This window comes from Oncorhynchus gorbuscha, linkage group LG11, assembly GCF_021184085.1.
Source record: "Oncorhynchus gorbuscha isolate QuinsamMale2020 ecotype Even-year linkage group LG11, OgorEven_v1.0, whole genome shotgun sequence".
Classification (NCBI taxonomy): Eukaryota; Metazoa; Chordata; class Actinopteri; order Salmoniformes; family Salmonidae; genus Oncorhynchus; species Oncorhynchus gorbuscha.
In genome coordinates, this window is record NC_060183.1 from 22,679,714 (window position 1) to 22,702,966 (window position 23,253).

At 44.1% G+C, this 23,253-nt stretch overlaps 1 protein-coding gene across 4 annotated transcripts in view; it reads right to left on the bottom strand.

Annotated features, from left to right (window-relative positions):
- Positions 1–16,535: 16,535 nt before the first annotated feature.
- raraa (retinoic acid receptor, alpha a) overlaps positions 16,536–23,253 on the bottom strand; it is a 259,366-nt gene continuing 252,648 nt past the window's right edge. For all 4 annotated transcript variants that reach the window (XM_046368974.1, XM_046368975.1, XM_046368973.1 and 1 more), the window contains 4 exons: positions 21,864–22,040; positions 21,229–21,433; positions 20,041–20,199; positions 16,536–18,709 (listed from right to left, as the gene is read on the bottom strand). In XM_046368974.1, the coding sequence (XP_046224930.1) occupies positions 18,507–18,709; positions 20,041–20,199; positions 21,229–21,433; positions 21,864–22,040 (744 nt within the window). In that variant the 3' untranslated portion in view covers positions 16,536–18,506. The remainder of the gene's footprint in view (positions 18,710–20,040; positions 20,200–21,228; positions 21,434–21,863; positions 22,041–23,253) is intronic.

Below are 23,253 nucleotides of genomic sequence, written 5' to 3' on the forward strand. Positions count from 1 at the left end.
ATACCACAGGATGAGACATAATACCCATAATACCCATAAAAGCAATCGTTATCCCACCATACATTTTCCCATAGGGCATTTTAGAAACACTTAACATAAGGGCTGTGTTTCGTGTAGGCTTACCAAAAGCAGTGTGATGCACTGTTGAGTGTTTAAATCCTGAGGGGTTTGTGCTGATTGTACTGAGATTATGACAGCAGGTTAAATGGAGTCCCTTGAGAAAGCAAGAACAAGAAGTTATGTCAGGAGAAGTGCAGTATTATCATAATGATACGTGTACTTGGAATACGGAGGAGGAATGGTGGGAAAAAGAGAGGCAGAGGAGATCTAAGATAAAGAGGGCGGAAGAGGGTGAGCTTGAGTCGGTTAAAAATGGAGGGAAAAAGGGACATGGTTTGTTAAAGAAGAATGGTAGAACGTGTAAGCAGAGTGAGCTGAAGACAGGAGGTGAAATGGAAGTGAATGAGGGAGAAGTATTGGAGGTGGTAGGTGTGGTGAAGTTCTCAGAGTCCGAGAAAGATGAGTCTGACAGTAGGAGTGAAGTTTTGGTAAAAAGTGGACCCGTGTCTTTCGGCTGATCCATTTGTGGTTTCAGGGTAGGTGAAAACAGAATTGAGTGCTGTGGAATTGGTGAGGGTAACCAGTAGGCACTCTGCGTTAAACGAATGGGGACAAGATCTGTGAATAAGAAAAGGGTGCCATTAAAAGGAGTGATAACTGGGGTAGTGGTAAACTCTTTTTACCACTACCCCAGTGGGCCTACTCTTTTCTCTGTATACATCAATGATGTCGCTCTTGCTGCTGGTGATTCTCTGATCCACCTCTAAGCAGACGACACCATTCTGTATACTTCTGTCTCTTCTTAGGACACTGTGTTAACAAACCTCCAGACGAGCTTCAATGCCATACAACACTCCTTCTGTGACCTCCAACAGCTCTTAAATGCAAGCTAAACTAAATGCATGTTCTTCAACCAAGCTCTTGTTGGCGGTCCCTCGCTTCATATTCGTCGCCAAACCCACTGGCTCCAGGTCATCTATAAGTCTTTGCTAGGTAAAGCCCTGCCTTATCTCAGTTCACTGGTCACCATAGCACCACCCACCCGTAGCACGCGCTCCAACAGGTATATTTCACTGGTCACTGTTCACCCCCAAAGCCAACTCCTCCTTTGGCCACATTTCCTTACAGTTCCCTGCTGCCAATGACTGTAACGACTTGCAAAAATCACTGAAGCTGGAGACTTATATCTCCCTCATTAACTTTAAGCATCAGCTGTCAGAGCAGCTTACAGATCATTGCACCTGCACATAGGCCATCTGTAAACAGCCCACCCAACTACCTCATCCACATATTTATTTATTTTTTGCTCCTTTGCACCCCAGTATCTCTACTTGCACATTCATCTTCTGCACATCTATCACTCCAGTGTTTAATTGCTAAATTGTAATTATTTCACCACTATGGCCTATTTATTGCCTTACCTCCCTAATCGTACTACATTTGCACACACTGTATATATACTTTTCTATTGTGTTATTGACTGTATGTGTAATGGCTTTCTTCCTGGGAAGGAGAGGAGGACCAAAATGCAGTGTGGTTGAAGTTCATGGTTCTTTAATAAGAGACACTTAACATGAACAAACTACAAAACCAAAACAGCCCTATCTGGTGCAGAAAACACAAAGACAGGAAACAACCACCCACACATCCCAACACAAAACAGGCTTCCTAAATATGGTTCCCAATCAGAGACAATGACTAACACCTGCCTCTGATTGAGAACCATATCAGGCCAAACATAGAAATAGACAAACTAGACACACAACATAGAATGCTCACCCAGCTCACGTCTTGACCAATACTAAAACAAGGAAAACACAAAAGAACTATGGTCAGAATGTGACAGTATGTTTGTTTATCCCATGTGTAACTCTGTGTTGTTTGTGTCACACTGCTTTGCTCTATCTTGGCCAGGTCGCAGTTCTAAATGAGAACTTGTTCTCAACTGGCCTACCTGGTGAAATAAAGGTGAAATAAAAAAATAACTTTAAAAAATGTTAAACATTTAAGATTCCCGGTGTTTGTGATGCTCGTCGTTTGGTGCGATGAAGACAGGGTGGCATGAGTGGCGAAACAGAAGAGTTGTTGTCTGTTCTTTTGAGTTTTGATGTTGAGTCTTTGCCCAACAAAGTCATGTTAGCATATACAGTACTAGTCAAACGTTTGTACACACCTACTCATTCAAGGGTTTTTCTTATTTATTTCTTATTTTCTACATTGTAGAAAAGTAGTGAAGACATCAAAACTATGAAATAACAGATATGGAATCATGTAGTAACAAAAAAGTGTTAAACAAATCAAAATATATTTTATATTTGAGATTCTTCAAAATAGCTGCCCTTTGCCTTGATGACAGCTTTGCACACTCTTGGCATTCTCTCAACCAGCTTCATGAGGTAGTCACCTGAAATGCATTTAACAGTTGTGCCTTGTTAAAAGTTCATTTGTGGAAATTCTTTACTTCTCAACGCGTTTGAACAAGTCAGTTGTGTTGTGACAAGGTAGGGGTGGTATACAGAAGATGGCTTTATTTGGTAAAAGACCAAGTCCGTATTATGTCAAGAAAAGCTCAAATAAGCAGTCCAGAAAATGTCAAGAACTTTGAAAGTTTCTTCAAGTGCAGTCGCAAAAACCATCAAGCGCTATGATGAAACTGGCTCTCATGAGGACTGCCACAGGAAAGGAAGACCCAGAGTTATTTAGAGTTACCAGCCCCAGAAATTGGCAATTTAATGCACCTCAGATTGCAGCCCGAATAAATGCTTCACAGAGTTCAAGTAACAGACACATCTCAACATCAAATGTTCAGAGGAGACTGTGTGAATTAGGCCTTCATTGTCAAATTGCTGTAAATAAACCGCTACTAAAGGACAGCAATACTAAGAAGAGACTTGCTTGGGCCAAGAAACAAGAGCAATGGACATTAGACTGGTGGAAATCAAATCAAATCAAATTTTATTGGTCATATACACGTGTTTAGCAGATGTTATTGCGGGTGTAGCGAAATACTTGTGTTTCTAGCTCCAACAGTGCAGTAATATCTAACAAGTAATATGTAACAATTTCACAACACTACACACAATATACACAAATCTAAGTAAAGGAATGGAATTAAGAATATATACATATTTGGACGAGCAATGTCGGCACGGCATAGACTAAGACACAGTAGCATAGAATACAGTATATACATATGAGATGAGAAATGCAAAATATGTAAACATTATTAGAGTGACCAGTGTTCCATTATTAAAGTGGCCAGTGATTTCAAATCTATGTATATAGGGCAACAGCCTCTAAGGTGCTACTGATGGCTATTTAACAGTCTGATGACTTTGAAGATAGAAGCTGTTTTTCAGTCTCTCGGTCCCTGCTTTGATGCACCTGTACTGACATCGCCTTCTGGATGATAGCAGGATGAACAGACAGTGGCTTGGGTGGTTGTTGACCTTGATGATCTTTTTGGCCTTCCTGTGACATCGGGTGCTGTAGGTGTCCTGGAGGGGAGGTAGTTTGCCCCCGTTTATGTGCTGGACAGACCGCACCACCCTTTGGAGAGCCCTGCGGTTGAGGGTGGTGCAGTTGCCGTACCAGGCGGTGATACAGCCCGACAGGATGCTCCCAAGTGTGCACCTATAAAAGTTTGTGAGGGTTTTTTGGGGCCAAGCCAAATTTCTTCAGACTTCTGAGATTGAAGAGGCACAACACCACATTGCCCGTCAGGAAGTCCAGGACCAAGTTGAATAGTACGGGGTTCCGACCCAGGGCCCCGAGCTTACTCATGAGCTTGGAGGGTACTATGGTGTTGAATCAGAAATGTCTAGTGCGAGAGAGGCAGGTTGAGGATACCAATGTTAGAGTAGTGCAGAAGTTTTCATATGCTGAGGCAGTGAAGAAAGTAGAGGAAGATGAGTCAAGGGGGAGGGATCCTGAGAGGAGTGTTATGAGTAGTAGATCTTTACCAGTACAGAGGGATAAGCCAACAAGTGATATACAGTGCCTTCGGAAAGTATTCAGACCCATTGACTTTGTCCACATTTTGTTAAGCCACAGCCTTATTCTAAAATTGATTAAATAAAAATCTACGCACAATACCCCACAATGACGAAGCAAAAACAGTTTTTAGAAATTAAAATTTAAAACTTTTAAAAACTCTAATACCTTATTTACATAAGTATTCAGACCCTTTGCTATGAGACTCGAAATTGAGCTCGGGTGCATCCTGTTTCCATTGATCATCCTTGAGATGTTTTTACAACTTGATTGGTGTACACCTGTTGTAAATTCAATTGATTGGACATGAGTTGGAAAGGCATACATCTGTCTATATAAGGTCTCAAAGTTGACAGTGCATGTCAAGTCAAGTCAAAGTTTGTCACGAGCGCTGAATACAACAGGTGTAAACCTTACAGTGAAATGCTTACTTACAAGCCCTTAACCAACAGCGCAGTTTAAGTAAAAAAAATAAGTATTAGGTAAACAATAGATAAGTAAAGAAAAAAATAATGAGGCTATATACAGGAGTCAGAGCAAAGACCAAGCCATGAGAGTGAAGGAATTGGGCAGCAGGTAGTGGCTAGAGCGTTGGACTTGTAACCGAAAGGTTGCAAGATCGAATCCCTGAGCTGACATGGTAAACATCTGTCGTTCTGCCCCTGAACAAGGCAGTTAACCCACTATTCCTAGGCCGTCATTGAAAATAAGAATTTGTTCTTAATTGACTTGCCTAGTTAAATAAAGGTAAAAAATTACAATTTAAAATTGTTCGAAGTGCTCTGAGACCGGATTGTGTTGAGGCACAGATCTGGGGAAGGGTACCAAAATATGTCTGCTGCACTGAAGGTCTCCAAGAACACATTGGCCTCCATCATTCTTAAATAGAATTAGTTTTGAACCACCAAGATTCTTCCTAGAGCTGTCTGCCCGGCCAAACTGAGCAGTTGGGGAAGAAGGGTCTTGGTCAGAGAGGTGACCAAGAACTTGATGGTCACTCTGACAGAGCTCTAGAGTTCCTCTGTGCAGATGGGAGAACCTTCCAGAAGGACAACCATCTCTGCAGCACTCCACCAATCAGACCTTTATGGTAGTGGCCAGACGGAAGCCATTCCTCAGTGAAAGGCACATGACAGACTCCTGGAAGAAGTCAAGAGGTCTGAATACTTTCCGAAGGCACTGAATGTTTCAATAAGATTCTATTTTTAGCATTAATAAGTATGTCGCAGAAAATGGAGGTTGTGGTGGCAGCTGCAGAGAGGTATTTGGGTGTGCAAGACTCAATGTCAGAAGAGTTCCAGGGTGTGTTAAGTGGTGTCCCATAATTTCAGGCTGGTGGCCTGAAGTAGGACTAAATAGATGTAAATAATTTAAATAGGAGTAGGGTGGTTTTATTTATTTATTTAAAAAACATGAATATAATTTAGTGAGTGTAGTGTTAGATGGTAGGGTATTTTCTTTTTAGCACAGTATAAGGGAGTTATGTGTCGGCATCGAGTAATTGTCTCTGGCCCCCTCCCAGTTAGGGGGAGTGATGAGCTCTACAGCAGTCTCACAACTCAATCGCTGGTTGAAAACTGTTTTCTGCACCCCCCAAAAGATAGAATTTGTAGATATTTGGCCCTCTTTCTGGGACTCACCCACAAACAGGACCAAGCCTGACCTGCTGAGGAGTGACGGACTCCATCCTAGCTGGAGGGGTGCTCTCATCTTATCTACCAACATAGACAGGGCTCTAACTCCTCTAGCTCCACAATGAAATAGGGTGCAGGCCAGGCAGCAGGCTGTTAGCCAGCCTGCCAGCATAGTGGAGTCTGCCACTAGCACAGTCAGTGTAGTCAGCTCAGCTATCACCATTGAGACCGTGACTGTGCCTCGACCAAGGTTGGGCAAAACTAAACATGGCGGTGTTCCCTTTAGCAATCTCACTAGGATAAAGACCACCTCCATTCCTGTCATTACTGAAAGAGATCATGATACCTCATATCTCAAAATAGGGCTACTTAATGTTAGATCCCTTACTTCAAAGGCAATTATAGTCAATGAACTAATCACTGATCATAATCTTGATGTGATTGGCCTGACTGAAACATGGCTTAAGCCTGATGAATTTACTGTTTTAAATTAGGCCTCACCTCCTGGCTACACTAGTGACCATATCCCCCCGTGCATCCCGCAAAGGCGGAGGTGTTGCTAACATTTACGATAGCAAATTTCAATTTACAAAAAAAAAATGACGTTTTCGTCTTTTGAGCTTCAAGTCATGAAATCTATGCAGCCTACTCAATCACTTTTTATAGCTACTGTTTACAGCCCTCCTGGGCCATATACAGCGTTTCTCACTGAGTTCCCTGAATTCCTGTCGGACCTTGTAGTCATAGCAGATAATATTCTAATCTTTGATGACTTTAATATTCACATGGAAAAGTCCACAGACCCACTCCAAAAGGCTTTCGGAGCCATCATCGACTCAGTGGGTTTTGTCCAACATGTCTCTGGACCCACTCACTGTCACAGTCATACGCTGGACCTAGTTTTATCCCATGGAATAAATGTTGTGGATCTTAATGTTTTTCCTCATAATCCTGGACTATCGGACCACCATTTTATTATGTTTGCAATTGCAACAAATATTCTGCTCAGACCCCAACCAAGGAACATCAAAAGTCGTGCTATAAATTCACAGACAACACAAAGATTCCTTGATGTCCTTCCAGATTCCCTCTGTCTACCCAAGGACGCCATAGGACAAAAATCAGTTAACCACCTAACTGAGGATCTCAATTTAACCTTGCGCAATACCCTAGATGCAGTTACACCCCTAAAAACTAAAAACATTTCTCATAAGAAACTAGCTCCCTGGTACACAGAAAATACCCGAGCTCTGAAGCAGGCTTCCAGAAAATTGGAACGGAAATGGCGCCACACCAAACTGGAAGTCTTCCGACTAGCTTGGAAAGACGGTACTGTGCAGTACCGAAGAGCCCTTACTGCTGCTCGATCATCCTATTTTTCTAACTTAATTGAGGAAAATAAGAACAATCCGAAATTCCTTTTTGATACTGTCGCAAGGCTAACTAAAAAGCAGCATTCCCCAAGAGAGGATGACTTTCACTTTAGCAGTGATAAATTCATGAACTTCTTTGAGGAAAAGATGATTATTATTAGAAAGCAAATTACGGACTCCTCTTTAAACCTGCGTATTCTTCCAAACCTCAGTTGTCCTGAGTCTGCACAACTCTGCCAGGACCTAGGATCAAGTGTTTCAGTACTATATCTCTTGACACAATGATGAAAATAATCATGGCCTCTAAACCTTCAAGCTGCATACTGGACCCTATTCCAACTAAACTACTGAAAGAGCTGTTTCCTGTGCTTGGCCCTCCTATGTTGAACATAATAAACGGCTCTCTATCCACCGGATGTGTACCAAACTAACTAAAAGTGGCAGTAATAAAGCCTTTCTTGAAAAAGCCAAACCTTGACCCAGAAAATATAAAAAAACTATCGGCCTATATCGAATCTTCCATTCCTCTCAAAAATTTTAGAGAAGGCTGTTGCGCAGCAACTCACTGCCTTCCTGAAGACAAACAATGTATATGAAATGCTTCAGTCTGGTTTTAGACCCCATCATAGCACTGAGACGGCACTTGTGAAGGTGGTAAATTACATTTTAATGGCATCGGACCGAGGCTCGGCATCTGTCCTCGTGCTCCTAGACCTTAGTGCTGCTTTTGATACCATCGATCACCACATTCTTTTGGAGAGATTGGAAACCCAAATTGGTCTACACGGACATGTTCTGGCCTGGTTTAGATCTTATCTGTCGGAAAGATATCAGTTTGTCTCTGTGAATGGTTTGTCCTCTGACAAATCAACTGTAAATTTCGGTGTTCCTCAAGGTTCTGTTTTAGGACCACTATTGTTTTCACTATATATTTTACCTCTTGGGGATGTTATTCGAAAACATAATGTTAACTTTCACTGCTATGCGGATGACACACAGCTGTACATTTCAATGAAACATGGTGAAGCCCCAAAATTGCCCTCGCTAGAAGCATGTGTTTCAGACATAAGGAAGTGGATGGCTGCAAACTTTCTACTATTAAACTCGGACAAAACAGAGATGCTTGTTCTAGGTCCCAAGAAACAAAGAGATCTTCTGTTGAATCTGACAATTAATATTAATGGTTGTGCAGTCGTCTCAAATAAAACTGTGAAGGACCTCGGCGTTACTCTGGTCCCTGATCTCTCTTTTGAAGAACATATCAAGACCATTTCAAGGACAGCTTTTTTCCATCTACTTAACATTGCAAAAATCAGAAACTTTCTGTCCAAAATGATGCAGAAAAATTAATCCATGCTTTTGTCACTTCTAAGTTAGACTACTGCAATGCTCTACTTTCCGGCTACCCGGATAAAGCACTGATTAAACTTCAGTTAGTGCTAAATACGGCTGCTAGAATCCTGACTAGAACCAAAAAAATTGATCATATTACTCCAGTGGTAGCCTCTCTACACTGGCTTCCTGTCAAAGCAAGGGCTGATTTCAAGGTTTTACTGCTAACCTACAAAGCATTACATGGGCTTGCTCCTACCTATCTCTCTGATTTGGTCCTGCCGTACATACCTACACGTACGCTACGGTCACAAGACGCAGGCCTTCTAATTGTCCCTAGAATTTCTAAGCAAACAGCTGGAGGCAGGGCTTTCTCCTATAGAGCTCCATTTTTATGGAACGGTCTGCCTACCCATGTCAGAGACGCAAACTCGGTCTCAACCTTTAAGTCTTTACTGAAGACTCATCTCTTCAGTGAATCATATGATTGAGTGTAGTCTGGCCCAGGAGTGTGAAGGTGAACGGAAAGGCAACGAACCACCCTTGCTGTCTCTGCCTGGCCGGTTCCCCTCTTTCCACTAGGATTCTCTGCCTCTAACCCTATTACAGGGGCTGAGTCACTGGCTTACTGGGGCTCTCTCATGCCGTCCCTGGAGGGGGTGCGTCACCTGAGTGGGTTGATTCACTGTTGTGGTCGTCCTGTCTGGGTTGGCACCCCCCACAGTGTCTCCTGACCCCTCCTGTCTCAGCCTCCAGTATTTATGCTGCAGTAGTTTGTGTCGGGGGGCTAGGGTCAGTTTGTTATATCTGGTGTACTTCTCCTGTCCTATTCGGTGTCCTGTGTGAATCTAAGTGTGCGTTCTCTAATTCTCTCCTCATCTCTTTCTTTCTCTCTCTCGGAGGACCTGAGCCCTAGGACCATGTCCCAGGAATACCTGACATGATGACTCCTTGCTGTCCCCAGTCCACCTGGCCATGCTGCTGCTCCAGTTTCAACTGTTCTGCCTTACTATTATTCGACCATGCTTGTCATTTATGAACATTTGAACATTTTACATTTACATTTACATTTAAGTCATTTAGCAGACGCTCTTATCCAGAGCGACTTACAAATTGGTGCATTCACCTTATGACATCCAGTGGAACAGTCACTTTACAATAGTGCATCTAAAACTTAAGGGGGGGTGAGAGGGATTACTTATCCTAGGTATTCCTTAAAGAGGTGGGGTTTCAGGTGTCTCCGGAAGGTGGTGATTGACTCCGCTGTCCTGGCGTCGTGAGGGAGTTTGTTCCACCATTGGGGGGCCAGGGCAGCGAACAGTTTTGACTGGGCTGAGCGGGAGCTGTACTTCCTCAGTGGTAGGGGGCGAGCAGGCCAGATGTGGATGAACGCAGTGCCCTTGTTTGGGTGTAGGGCCTGATCAGAGCCTGGAGGTACTGAGGTGCCGTTCCCCTCACAGCTCCGTAGGCAAGCACCATGGTCTTGTAGCGGATGCGAGCTTCAACTGGAAGCCAGTGGAGAGAACGGAGGAGCGGGGTGACGTGAGAGAACTTGGGAAGGTTGAACACCAGACGGGCTGCGGCGTTCTGGATGAGTTGAAGGGGTTTAATGGCACAGGCAGGGAGCCCAGCCAACAGCGAGTTGCAGTAATCCAGACGGGAGATGACAAGTGCCTGGATTAGGACCTGCGCCGCTTCCTGTGTGAGGCAGGGTCGTACTCTGCGGATGTTGTAGAGCATGAACCTACAGGAACGGGCCACCGCCTTGATGTTGGTTGAGAACGACAGGGTGTTGTCCAGGATCACGCCAAGGTTCTTGGCGCTCTGGGAGGAGGACACAATGGAGTTGTCAACCGTGATGGCGAGATCATGGAACGGGCAGTCCTTCCCCGGGAGGAAGAGCAGCTCCGTCTTGCCGAGGTTCAGCTTGAGGTGGTGATCCGTCATCCACACTGATATGTCTGCCAGACATGCAGAGATGCGATTCGCCACCTGGTCATCAGAAGGGGGAAAGGAGAAGATTAATTGTGTGTCGTCTGCATAGCAATGATAAGAGAGACCATGTGAGGTTATGACAGAGCCAAGTGACTTGGTGTATAGCGAGAATAGGAGAGGGCCAAGAACAGAGCCCTGGGGACACCAGTGGTGAGAGCGCGTGGTGAGGAGACAGATTCTCGCCACGCCACCTGGTAGGAGCGACCTGTCAGGTAGGACGCAATCCAAGCGTGGGCCGCGCCGGAGATGCCCAACTCGGAGAGGGTGGAGAGGAGGATCTGATGGTTCACAGTATCGAAGGCAGCCGATAGATCTAGAAGGATGAGAGCAGAGGAGAGAGAGTTAGCTTTAGCAGTGCGGAGCGCCTCCGTGATACAGAGGAGAGCAGTCTCAGTTGAATGACTAGTCTTGAAACCTGACTGATTTGGATCAAGAAGGTCATTCAGAGAGAGATAGCGGGAGAGCTGGCCAAGGACGGCACGTTCAAGAGTTTTGGAGAGAAAAGAAAGAAGGGATACTGGTCTGTAATTGTTGACATCGGAGGGATCGAGTGTAGGTTTTTTCAGAAGGGGTGCAACTCTCGCTCTCTTGAAGACGGAAGGGACGTAGCCAGCGGTCAGGGATGAGTTGATGAGCGAGGTGAGGTAAGGGAGGAGGTCTCCGGAAATGGTCTGGAGAAGAGAGGAGGGGATAGGGTCAAGCGGGCAGGTTGTTGGGCGGCCGGCCGTCACAAGACGCGAGATTTCATCTGGAGAGAGAGGGGAGAAAGAGGTCAGAGCACAGGGTAGGGCAGTGTGAGCAGAACCAGCGGTGTCGTTTGACTTAGCAAACGAGGATCGGATGTCGTCGACCTTCTTTTCAAAATGGTTGACGAAGTCATCTGCAGAGAGGGAGGAGGGGGGAGGGGGAGGAGGATTCAGGAGGGAGGAGAAGGTGGCAAAGAGCTTCCTAGGGTTAGAGGCAGATGCTTGGAATTTAGCGTGGTAGAAAGTGGCTTTAGCAGCAGAGACAGAGGAGGAAAATGTAGAGAGGAGGGAGTGAAAGGATGCCAGGTCCGCAGGGAGGCGAGTTTTCCTCCATTTCCGCTCGGCTGCCCGGAGCCCTGTTCTGTGAGCTCGCAATGAGTCATCGAGCCACGGAGCGGGAGGGGAGGACCGAGCCGGCCTGGAGGATAGGGGACATAGAGAGTCAAAGGATGCAGAGAGGGAGGAGAGGAGGGTTGAGGAGGCAGAATCAGGAGATAGGTGGGAGAAGGTTTGAGCGGAGGGAAGAGATGATAGGATGGAAGAGGAGAGAGTAGCGGGGGAGAGAGAGCGAAGGTTGGGACGGCGCGATACCATCCGAGTAGGGGCAGTGTGGGAGGTGTTGGATGAGAGCGAGAGGGAAAAGGATACAAGGTAGTGGTCGGAGACTTGGAGGGGAGTTGCAATGAGGTTAGTGGAAGAACAGCATCTAGTAAAGATGAGGTCGAGCGTATTGCCTGCCTTGTGAGTAGGGGGGGAAGGTGAGAGGGTGAGCTCAAAAGAGGAGAGGAGTGGAAAGAAGGAGGCAGAGAGGAAAGAGTCAAAGGTAGACGTGGGGAGGTTAAAGTCGCCCAGAACTGTGAGAGGTGAGCCGTCCTCAGGAAAGGAGCTTATCAAGGCATCAAGCTCATTGATGAACTCTCCGAGGGAACCTGGAGGGCGATAAATGATAAGGATGTTAAGCTTGAAAGGGCTAGTAACTGTGACAGCATGGAATTCAAAGGAGGCGATAGGCAGATGGGTAAGGGGAGAAAGAGAGAATGACCACTTGGGAGAGATGAGGATCCCGGTGCCACCACCCCGCTGACCAGACGCTCTCGGGGTGTGCGAGAACACGTGGGCGGACGAAGAGAGAGCAGTAGGAGTAGCAGTGTTGTCTGTGGTGATCCATGTTTCCGTCAGTGCCAAGAACTTGAGGGACTGGAGGGAGGCATAGGCTGAGATGAACTCTGCCTTGTTGACCGCAGATTGGCAGTTCCAGAGGCTACCGGAGACCTGGAACTCCACGTGGGTCGTGCGCGCTGGGACCACCAGAGTAGGGTGGCCGCGGCCACGCGGTGTGGAGCGTTTGTATGGTCTGTGCAGAGAGGAGAGAACAGGGATAAACAGACACATAGTTGACAGGCTACAGAAGAGGCTACGCTAATGCAAAGGAGATTGGAATGACAAGTGGACTACACGTCTCGAATGTTCAGAAAGTTAAGCTACGTAGCAAGAATCTTATTGACTAAAATGATTAAACTGATACAGTACTGCTGAAGTAGGCCAGCTGGCAGTGGGTGCGTTGTTGACACTACACTAATCAAGTCGTTCCGTTGAGTGTAATAGTTTCTGCAGTGTTGCTATTCGGGGGCTAGCTGGCTAGCTAGCAGTGTTGTTTACGTTACGTTGCGTTAAAAGAACGACAATAGCTGGCTAGCGAACCTAGAAAATCGATCTAGACTACACAATTATCTTTGATACAAAGACGGCTATGTAGCTAGCTATGTAGCTAGCTACGATCAAACAAATCAAACCGTTGTACTGTAATGAAATGAAGTGAAAATGTGATACTACCTGTGAATGCGACCGGGTTGTAGAGTTCTATACAGAAGACGTTGGCTAGCGTTGGCTAGCTAGCAGAGTCACCTACGTTAAGGACGACAAATAGCTGGCTAGCTAACCTCGGTAAATTAAGATAATCACTCTAAGACTACACACTCTAAACCTAAACAACACAATTATCTTGGATACGATGATACGAAGACAGCAAAGACAGCCATGTAGCTAGCTAACACTACACTAATCAAGTCGTTCAGTTGAGTGTAATAGTTTCTCCAGTGCAGCTAATCAGTGGACGTTAGCTAGCTGGCTAGCTGGCTAGTGAAGACTACGTTAGGACGGCGAAATACGATAATTACGCAATTATCTTTGATACAAAGACGGCTATGTAGCTAGCTGAGAAGAAATTGCTAAGATTAGACAAATCAAACCGTTGTGCTATAATGAAATATAATGAAAAAGTTATACTACCCGCGGGAGCGAAGTGCAGATACGACCACTCGCTCCAACCGGAACCTGAATCTTGGCCATGTTCTGTTATAATCTCCACCCGGCACAGCCAGAAGAGGACTGGCCACCCCACATGCTCTCTCTAATTCTCTCTTTCTTTCTCTCTCTCGGAGGACCTGAGCCCTAGGACCGTGCCCGATGACTCCTTGCTGTCCCCAGTCCACCTGACTGTGCTGCTACTCCAGTTTCAACTGTTCTGCCTTATTATTATTCAACCATGCTGGTCATTTATGAACATTTGAACATCTTGGCCATGTTCTGTTATAATCTCCACCCGGCACAGCCAGAAGAGGACTGGCCACCCCACATAGCCTGGTTCCTCTCTAGGTTTCTTCCTAGGTTTTGGCCTTTCTAGGGAGTTTTTCCTAGCCACCGTGCTTCTATACCTGCATTGCTTGCTGTTTGGGGTTTTAGGCTGGGTTTCTGTACAGCACTTTGAGATATCAGCTGATGTACGAAGGGCTATATAAATACATTTGATTTGATTTGATTTATACTTCAGTCTAGTAGGTGGCGGTAATGCAACATTTATTGGATGCTAACCGCCGTTAAACCTCAGTGAAGAAGTGTAGGCTTACCTTGGCGTGATGTTCTGGTAACTGTGTAAATCTCTCCAGGATAAGGTGACTTTTATTAATATATTTGTCTGTATTTACGCCCCAAATATGAAATGCTAATTAACTGCTAATGTGGCTATCATAAAGAACTACAAATGCCATGATTATCTGGACGAGACTGCCGAATCGAGGCAAAGGTAAGAATCTCTGGATTAACTATCTAAAGTTTGTTCAATGTAGTAATTAGTAAATTGGCTACATTTCTTTAAATGGACAATTCTGTGAAATGTCTTGTGCAAGTTTTAAACGGACACAATACCTGTTAGCAACGGTGTCAGCTAGAAATGACGTGATGGAGCCTGCAGGGAATTGTAGTTTTGCATGGTGTCTACTTTGATTCTAATTAGCATTTTTTAAACTGAGAGTAAGTAGAGCTGAATAAATTGATAAGTCACCTTGTCCGAAAGAGATTTACAAAACCTCAAACCATGGTAAGCCTACACAAAACACAGCCCTTATTTTAAGTGTTTCTAAAATCCGGTATGGGGAAAAATGAAGAGTGGAAAAACAATTGGAACCATTTCCCTGTTTGACTGCTAGGTTTTATGGGTATTATGACACCTCCACAGTGGGGCTCTATGCCACAGATGTCTCAAGTTTTGATGGAGCGTGCAATTGACATGCTGACTGCAGCAATGTCCACTAGAGCTGTTGCCAGAGAATTGAATGTTAATTTCTCTACCATAAGCCACCTCCAACGTTGTTATAGAGAATTTGGCAGTACGTCCAACCAGCCTCACAACCGCAGACCACGTGTATGGCCTTGTGTGGGCGAGGGGTTTGCTGATGTCAATGTTGTGCCCCATGGTGGCGGTGGGTTTATGGTATGGGCAGGCATAAACTACGGACAATGAACACAATTGCATTTTATCAATGGCAATTTGAATTCACTGAGATACCGTGACTAGATCTTGAGGCCCATTGTCGTGCCATTCATCCGCCGCCATCACCTCATGTTTCAGCATGATAATGCATGGCCCCATGTCGCAAGGATCTGTACAAAATTCCTGGAAGCAGAAAATGTCCCAGTTCTTCCATGACTTGTATACTCACCCGACATGTCACCCATTGAGCATGTTAGGGTCGCTCTGGATCAACGTGTACGACAGCGTGTCCCAGTTTCTGCCAATATCCAGCAACTTCGCACAGCCATTGAAGAGGAGTGGGACAACATTCCACAGGCCACAATCAACAGCCTGAGCAACTCTATGCGAAGGAGATGTGTCGCTCTGCTCTGCATGAGGAAAATGTAAATTGTAAATAAGCATTTGTTCGTAACGGACTTGCCTAGTTAAATAAAGATTAAATAAATGTGAAATCCATAGATTAGGGAATAATCCATGTATTTAAATGGACTGATTGCCTTATATGAACTGTAACTCATTAAAATCTTTGAAATTGTTTCATATTTATTTTTGTTCAGTATAAATACACAGCTGGAACGCCGATTTAAGGTGTTTACAAGTCTTAATAATTCTAAAGATTGCTCAGAAATCCAGGTGTTTTAATCAGAGTATACTTACTTCGATTTTGACCGTACACAGATTGATAAACAGAGTAAGGTATTTACATTACTATTGCATAATCTACCTACTGCCATAGTCAGTTTAATATAAAATTATTACTGTGCATTTAAACGTACTCAAAAGGCTGGTAATCCAAAATAAATTAGACACCTGTACACTGTTCCTAAAAAATGAGGAACACTATATCTTCTACCAATCAAATGATGAAGCCATTTGAGTAACTGCAGCAAACATCTTTCTCGCTAATTTGAAAAGCTGTTCTTATCTCACGCAGTTACAAGAACTAGTACAATCCCTCCCAAGCACAAGCAGAGACGCAGTATGCTCTGTGTTCGTAGTTTACCGTCTGTGATGAGTGATATTAAACGTTCTATGCCAGATGACAAATAACCCCTCTCAATGGCCTGCTTGCTACCAGCAGAACACGGTAGCCTTCGTTGGTATTTGAGGGCCTAAAGTTTGTATGGTTTTCCTCGTACTGTAGTCTGCAACAGCACATATACCATACCACGGAACCCATTCATTGCTGCGTACGTACATTATGCAAGACATTATGACTGTCTGTAAATGGTAGCCGTTGCTGCCATCAATGTATTTCTTCTATCAGAAGAGGCCTACTCATCTATTCTGTCATCTAACAGACATTTGTTTACACGCCAAGTAATGCTTCTCAAAGGACAAGGCTCAGGTGCAGAAGACTACTCAAGTATAAGACTATAAAAAATATATATTACACATCTTGATGTATTATCGTAAATGTGTAATCAAACACTGCTTCAGGCACACACAAACAAACACTATTATGAAAAGTTTTTATTTTGAGTTGCCTGATGAATTTTGAAAAAATTGCAACATATTCCATACTTCTCAAATCGAGGGGTTTGTGTTGCTAATCCAGATTCGCTGGGGAGAGGCTTGTGCGCTGTTGAGGACAGGTGAAAAATTGAGGGTAAAAAAAAAAAGCAGCTTTGACCGTACAAATAAAGAAATGAAAAAAAAAGGAACACATTTATGATTCCAACAGAATCCATATTGACATCCTCTTCATAGCTCTTGTTGTTCAGACCAGTCTCTCTGCAAAGTACTGGCCTAGCAGAGACGAGTGATTGTAGAGTTGTAGAATTCAGTAGCATGCATATGTGTGTCAGTGTTTGTGATAGGCAGTGGGGTGCAGCACAGTGGAAACTCTTACAAAGAACAAGCAAAGCATACAGAACGATTCCTTCCTGAGACATCGGTATGTGTTTGTGTACAGTGATGAATGTTTGAGCGAGCTGCGTGTGAGAATCAAAAACTAGGCTCAGTGGTGATGTTGGGCTTCTATGAAGAATCACAGGTGGTATTGCTCTGAGGCAAAGGTCAAAGGTCCCGTTTCCCAAAACGGGGTCACATTCATTAGTGCACACTGCAAAACATTTTTACAAGGGGGGGAGGGTAGACTCTCCCTGTGTCAATCACTTATTTTTTTATTTTTCATGCCTAATGAATACGACCCAGGTTGTTGGTATAGTCGTGAGAGCATAGTCAACAAGGCCAACTTTCTTCACCATCAATAGGGAACACTAGATCACTCAAGTTACCCTCCCCCATATCATTTTTTTGGGGGAAAATGTGTGTACTGTACTCCATGCTTCACATTGTAATCCATTTGGGAACCATGCTGTGTCTAGTCTCTGTGCCTAGCTGGATGAACCCAGCGCCTGGCTCTCAACCCTCCAACTACCCAAATCCAATCACCAAAAAGCCCCAATATGAGTGCTTTGGTTTTCTTTTTCGTATTCATGGAAATCTGTTGTAATTTAAGGGGTGAGAGTGAACTAAATTGTGGCTGCTGTTTTTAAGAACCATAGTGATTTCTATGGATCTGTCCCTCATTTAAAGGGACAAACAGATTCGTTTCCTTCAGGAAAATGTGCTTAAAATATATTTTTCTTGAAACAGAAACCTATGAACAAAACACGTAAAAGGTATACGTAGTTTTTTTTTTCTTTAAAGAAATGAATACAGCTTATATACATGAACTCAAAGGCTACTTAAAATACACCTTAACTTCATTCATTTGATTTCTTGAAGGACCTGTGACCATATCATACATCCAAGCTCATACAATCATTTTTTTCCATTCTCTTTGCAGCAGAAAAGAAAAAGGAGAGAAAAAGCAAACCCAACCTGGAATAGTTCGATATTTATCGCAACTCTTTTCTGTGCACATTTGCGTGTGTATGTCTTTAAATTGAAAAAGTCATTTTAAACTTCTTTACTTTTGTTAATTAAAACATCATCAGTATGTGATAAAACAATGGAACAATTCTCTTTTGATACCCTCATGGGTATAAAACAATTAAAACACACAAAAAAGGAGTTTCTTCTCAACCTGTTATTCCATCAAGAAGAATTCAATCACAAGAGTTCCTTACTTTTCTATATATATTTTGTACGAAATCTGTTTTTCAAAGATGGAAAAGGAGAATGACCCAGTCTTTTTATGTGGGTTCTTCTTCGACAAGTCCATGCCTGCAGTCCGCCTTGGAGAAACGAGAAAAGTGTCTGGTGTTAGTCTGTCCGCTTGTCCATCTGTTCCCCCCCTTTCCCGCCAGCCCCTCTGAGTGGACCAGTGTCCACAGCTCTGACTGCTCGATACCTTCCCTCAGTCTTTCAGGTAGAGAGAGAGAGAGGGGGAAGGGTGAGGGACAGAGGGGATATCAGCAGTGTTCCAGAAAACAGAGAAATCCCACCACCGCCCGTCCGCCATTTTCCCGACACTGTCTTTGAGGGGGTGGAGCAGGAGAGGGTGTATCGCACATAGGGCGGAACACTCAAGAACACGCCAGTCTCTGTGTCCATTGAGGACCCCACAACCACAGGGAGAAAGAGGGGGATGAGCGAAAAAGAGGGCGGCTTGCTACGGTGACTGCGTGGTGGGGCTGGGGCTGCTTTGGGCGGAACTTGGGGATAGGCTGGGGCTGCAGCTGCCTGGGAGGGCCCCACTGGTCCGGGAGCCTGTGGCCCCACTCTCCAGACCCTCAGAATTCTCTAGCATCTCCTGGATGAGAGGGGGCATGGAGCCCGGGATCTCCATCTTCAGGGTGATGACACGCTCGGCTCCTGAGGAGGGGAGGACCAAGATATGGTGTTAGTCTGTCCTCAGTTGTGGACATTCAACCCCTTTATATGAATGAGTCACACTTGACTTGGATCTACATTACAAATGTATACCTTTACAATTTAGTTTAAACCTTTATGGATGTTGCAAAGTAAGTACTTTAAAAGCTGCACTATGCATAAATTGCGCCTCCATTTCCTGGTTGCTAAAATTAAAATAGTTTGCCTAATTTCAGTTCGTGACAAAACAAGCAAGTGTTGTGTAGAGAAACATTGTACCATCTACACCGCTGTGAAATATATTTTCCATAAACAAAAATATTGTATTCTCAGCTGGTTTACAAATCCGAAAGTAAAAGCGAAACGTAAGAATGGGAAGCATATAAATAGCGCACATAGAACAAATCTATGCTTCTTAGACTTGCTTTCGATAAAAATTACAGATCTAAAAATCCCATTTCTATGTTAATTTGGTCGGGTCGCCCAAAAAGTTGAATATTGCAGCTTTAACTACTATATATAGTAGTCCATTATAATATAACGCTAATTGAAACAGGACTTCCAATTAAGACGTGAGCTGAGTAAAGTGGGACCTTCTGGTAGTCAGAGGCTCCCAGCCAACAGAACTATACAAAATGCAGTGATGTGTAAGAAAATTGTCCCCAGTGATAAAATGCAGTGTTGAGTGATAGACTGAGTCTGAAGGTTTTAAAACAGAGGCTGCCGCATGCATGTAGATTATATCACCATAATAAAACACTGGGAGAAGTGTTCCTTGAACAATCTTCCTTCTACTTTTCAAAGTGAAGCAGGATTTATTTCTATACAAATCCATTCTTAATTCTCAGCTTTTTTGTCCGTTTTTCAATGCGCGTTTTAAAAGAGTATCATCACGTGCAAATACGCAGGTCCTCAGGGTCAATATTACAAGACCTAGAGAACATCAATTAGGGTTTTTTTATTGGCATTAGGCACTAGTTTCAAGATCAGTAAGTGATTTTTGAATTGTCAAAAACACATTGAAGGTCATGAAAGGTCTGCTGTACTGAGGGGGGGGGGGGGGGGGCACAGGAGTAAATAACAGTAATAACTGTACCATCCGCATAGAGAGGAATGTTACAGGTTTCATATAAATAGTGAAGAGAACAGGGCCCCAAAAATCGACCCCTGCTGCACACCTTTCGTAATACTGAGGAAACTACATTTGTGTCCTCTCCGTTATCGATCATCCGTGAACCAATCGCAAGATGCCTGATCTTGGCCTATTTCAGACAACCTTTGAACGAGAAAGAAATGGTCAACGGTGTGGACGGATGTCTCGGACTGCCTATCACCTTTGGCACTGATGCTCCTCAGGTCGGTGATCTTCATCAGCATCTTGGGAAACATGTGTGGTTTGTGAGGCCTCCTCTTCCTCACGTAGATCTTCAGAGCCTCCAGTAGGGGCTCCTGTAGTACGTCCACCTTGTCAGCCTGCTCCAGGTCCTGCCGATCTACACACAGCCACAAACAATACAGGGGTGTGTTCAGTGAGTTGAAATGTAATAAATAGAGCTCATGCTAAACTGTATGCATTCTCTGCATTCAAATTGCCATCGATAAAATGCAATTGTGCTAGTTGTCCATAGTTTATGCCTACCTATTTCATGACATATTATGCCTGCCCACCATGGGGTACTTCTGTTCACAACGTTAACATCAGCAAACCGCTCGCCCACAGAACGCCATACAAGTGGTCTGCGCTTGTGAGGCTGGTTGGACGTACTGCCAAATTCTCTAAAACGATGTTGGAGGTGGCTTATGATAGATAAATTAACATTAAATCATCTGGCAACAGCTATGGTGGACATTCCTGCAGTCAGCATGCCAATTGCACGCTCCCTCAAAAATTGACACATCTGAGGCATTGTGTTGTGTGACAAAACTGCCTATTTAAAAGTGGCCTTTTAATGTCCCCAGCACAAGGTGCACCTGTGTAATGATCATTCTGTTTAAATCAGCTTCTTAATATGCCACACCTATCAGGTGGATGAATTATCTTGGCAAAGGAGAAATGCTCACTAGCAGGGAGCTTGTCCAATATGTGAATGCTGGAATACGGTACAGTGACAGTTGCCTATAATGAGAAGCAATGTGACCAGCTCTATTGGTTTTAGACAGCGACACCTTCACAGCCACATGAAGACGAGGCAGATGAACCCCTACCCTACTCTACCCGGGCACAATGTCATTATCAACTTCAATCACTGAGTGTGTATGGGTGCATCTGTATGGGGCGGCAGCATAGCCTAGTGGTTAGAGCTTTGGACTAGTAACCGGAAGGTTGCGAGTTCAAACCCCGAGCTGACAAGGTACAAATCTGTCGTTCTGCCCCTGAACAGGCAGTTAACCCACTGTTCCCAGGCCGTCATTGAAAATAAGAATATGTTCTTAACTGACTTGCCTGGTTAAATAAAGGTAAAATAAAAAATAAAAAAATTAAATATGCAGTAGCATTGGTTAAATCCAAACAGCCGCAGTACCTCCACACAGCAGACAGATGGCGCTGAGCAGCCCAGTCTCAGCGTCGTCCATCTCCAGGGGGAGGAGCTGGTTGGCGAAGGCGAACACCAGGTCGGTGAGCGGTCCGAAGCCGGCATTGTGCATCTGGGTCCGGTTTAGCGTCAGGCCGTCCGAGAACGTCATGGTGTCCTGCTCCGGTGTGTAGCGCGTGCAGATCCGCAGAATCTGAGGGAGCGGAGCGCAGGATTGGTTGAGAATGCCAGAAATAAAATACATAGGCCAATCATGAAATAGCACGGGGTATGAATCGATAAGTAGCTGTAGTACTTTCAATAATCCTATGAACAGATCTTATATAAAAGAGTGGTCACCACTCACTAATCCCAGGCCTGAAAAAACTAGATTGTGTGCAGGTTTTTACACCACCCCAGCACTCATACATCCGTTTCAACTGATCGAGTTCCTACTTATAAAGGTGATTTGTTGGTGATATGGTGTTTTAGTGCTGGAACAAACGCCTGTACTCCCTCTCAGATGGACCAGGACCAGGGTTGGTTAATTGACCAACTCTGATCGTGAAGAGCGATCCGAGAGGGTGTGTTAGCATTTGTTCCAGACAACCATTAGTAGACCTAACCAAAAGCGATCCCCTTACCAGTATGTCCAGACAGGCGGCCTTGAGCAGGGTGATCTGGTCAGCGATGGTGAGCGTGGTGAAGCCAGGAAGCTGCTTGGCGAACTCCACCGTCTTGATGATACACTTGGTGGACAGCTCACTGAATTTGTCCCACAGGTTCACGTCCAAAGCCACACGCCGCTCCGAGCTGTTACTCTGTGAATGAGAAAGAGGAACTAGTATGAGTTTGATGGCTAACCTGTTTTTATTGGGTGAAGATGGTTTTACATTGAAGCAGCAGCGCAACTTTCACTGGGGACTGGGGGGTCACATTCTGAAATTGCCAGTACTGAGCTAGTAGTGTCTCAACTGAGGTGAATGAATTAGAGAGCTAGTAGCCACCAAAGCCAATTTCGCTCTAGTCTAGCCTGTAGTTATCAGTATCAGATTGCGATATGAGGTGGCTATTATTACCATTTAACAGCTGTTGTTTGTATGGAAATGTTTTGTAGGCTTTTTGTCCCGTTTCAACAGAAGTAAATTCACTTCTTTGCTTTCGCCAGTTGATATACAGAGAAAGAGAGCTGGCCAAAATTGCGTTTTTTTTTGTGCAATGTGAGTTTTTATTAAGAGTCAGTATAGCAATGTAATCTTATTGATTTGTCAGTTTCCCTAGATAATTCTAGTAATAAACAGCTCTACAGGCTTCACTGTCATAGTGTTGTGTACTGACGGTGCACCATGATCATCATGTCTTAGCAGGATCCGATGGTGACAGGTGTCCCAGCAGGGTCAGACAGCCAGGGAAGACCAGTCTACGGAGTTCTGGTGATTTTTGCAGTGTATTAACAATATTATTGAATGATACAAAGTTCCACCTTGAGTTGATGGGTAGAACTACAGTACCTACAGGACAGCAGATTAATGCTACAGTCTGGGATCTGGGAATAATGGTCATTTCAATTATTGAACCATTGATTCTAATCTTAGATAATGTATAAATGTACACCAAGGTAATTCAGTTTAGGAGGATCAGATGGTGAAAGGTGTCTCAGCAGAGCGAGGCAGCCAGGGAAGACCAGTTTGTGATGGAGCTCAGGTGAATTTTTGCGGATACACTTTATTCTCTCTGTGCAGCAGAGAACAAGCCAGATGCCTCAAAAGATTTCAACTATAATATTGAACAAAAATATAAAACGCAAAACATGTAAAGTGTTTCATGAGCTGAAATAAAATATGTATAATGTATGTGTAGCTTTGCGCTTATTTTTTGTATTATTTTGAAACTTTATTCCCAAACCTAAAGACTGTGAAAAAAAATGTGTTGGAAGAGAGTTTAGTTATTGACTAGGCTGGTGGGGGTCGGGTGTGTAGAAGGATCGGGCTGGCTGGGTGGGCTGGCTGAAATTTGATAGAGGATTTCTTAATA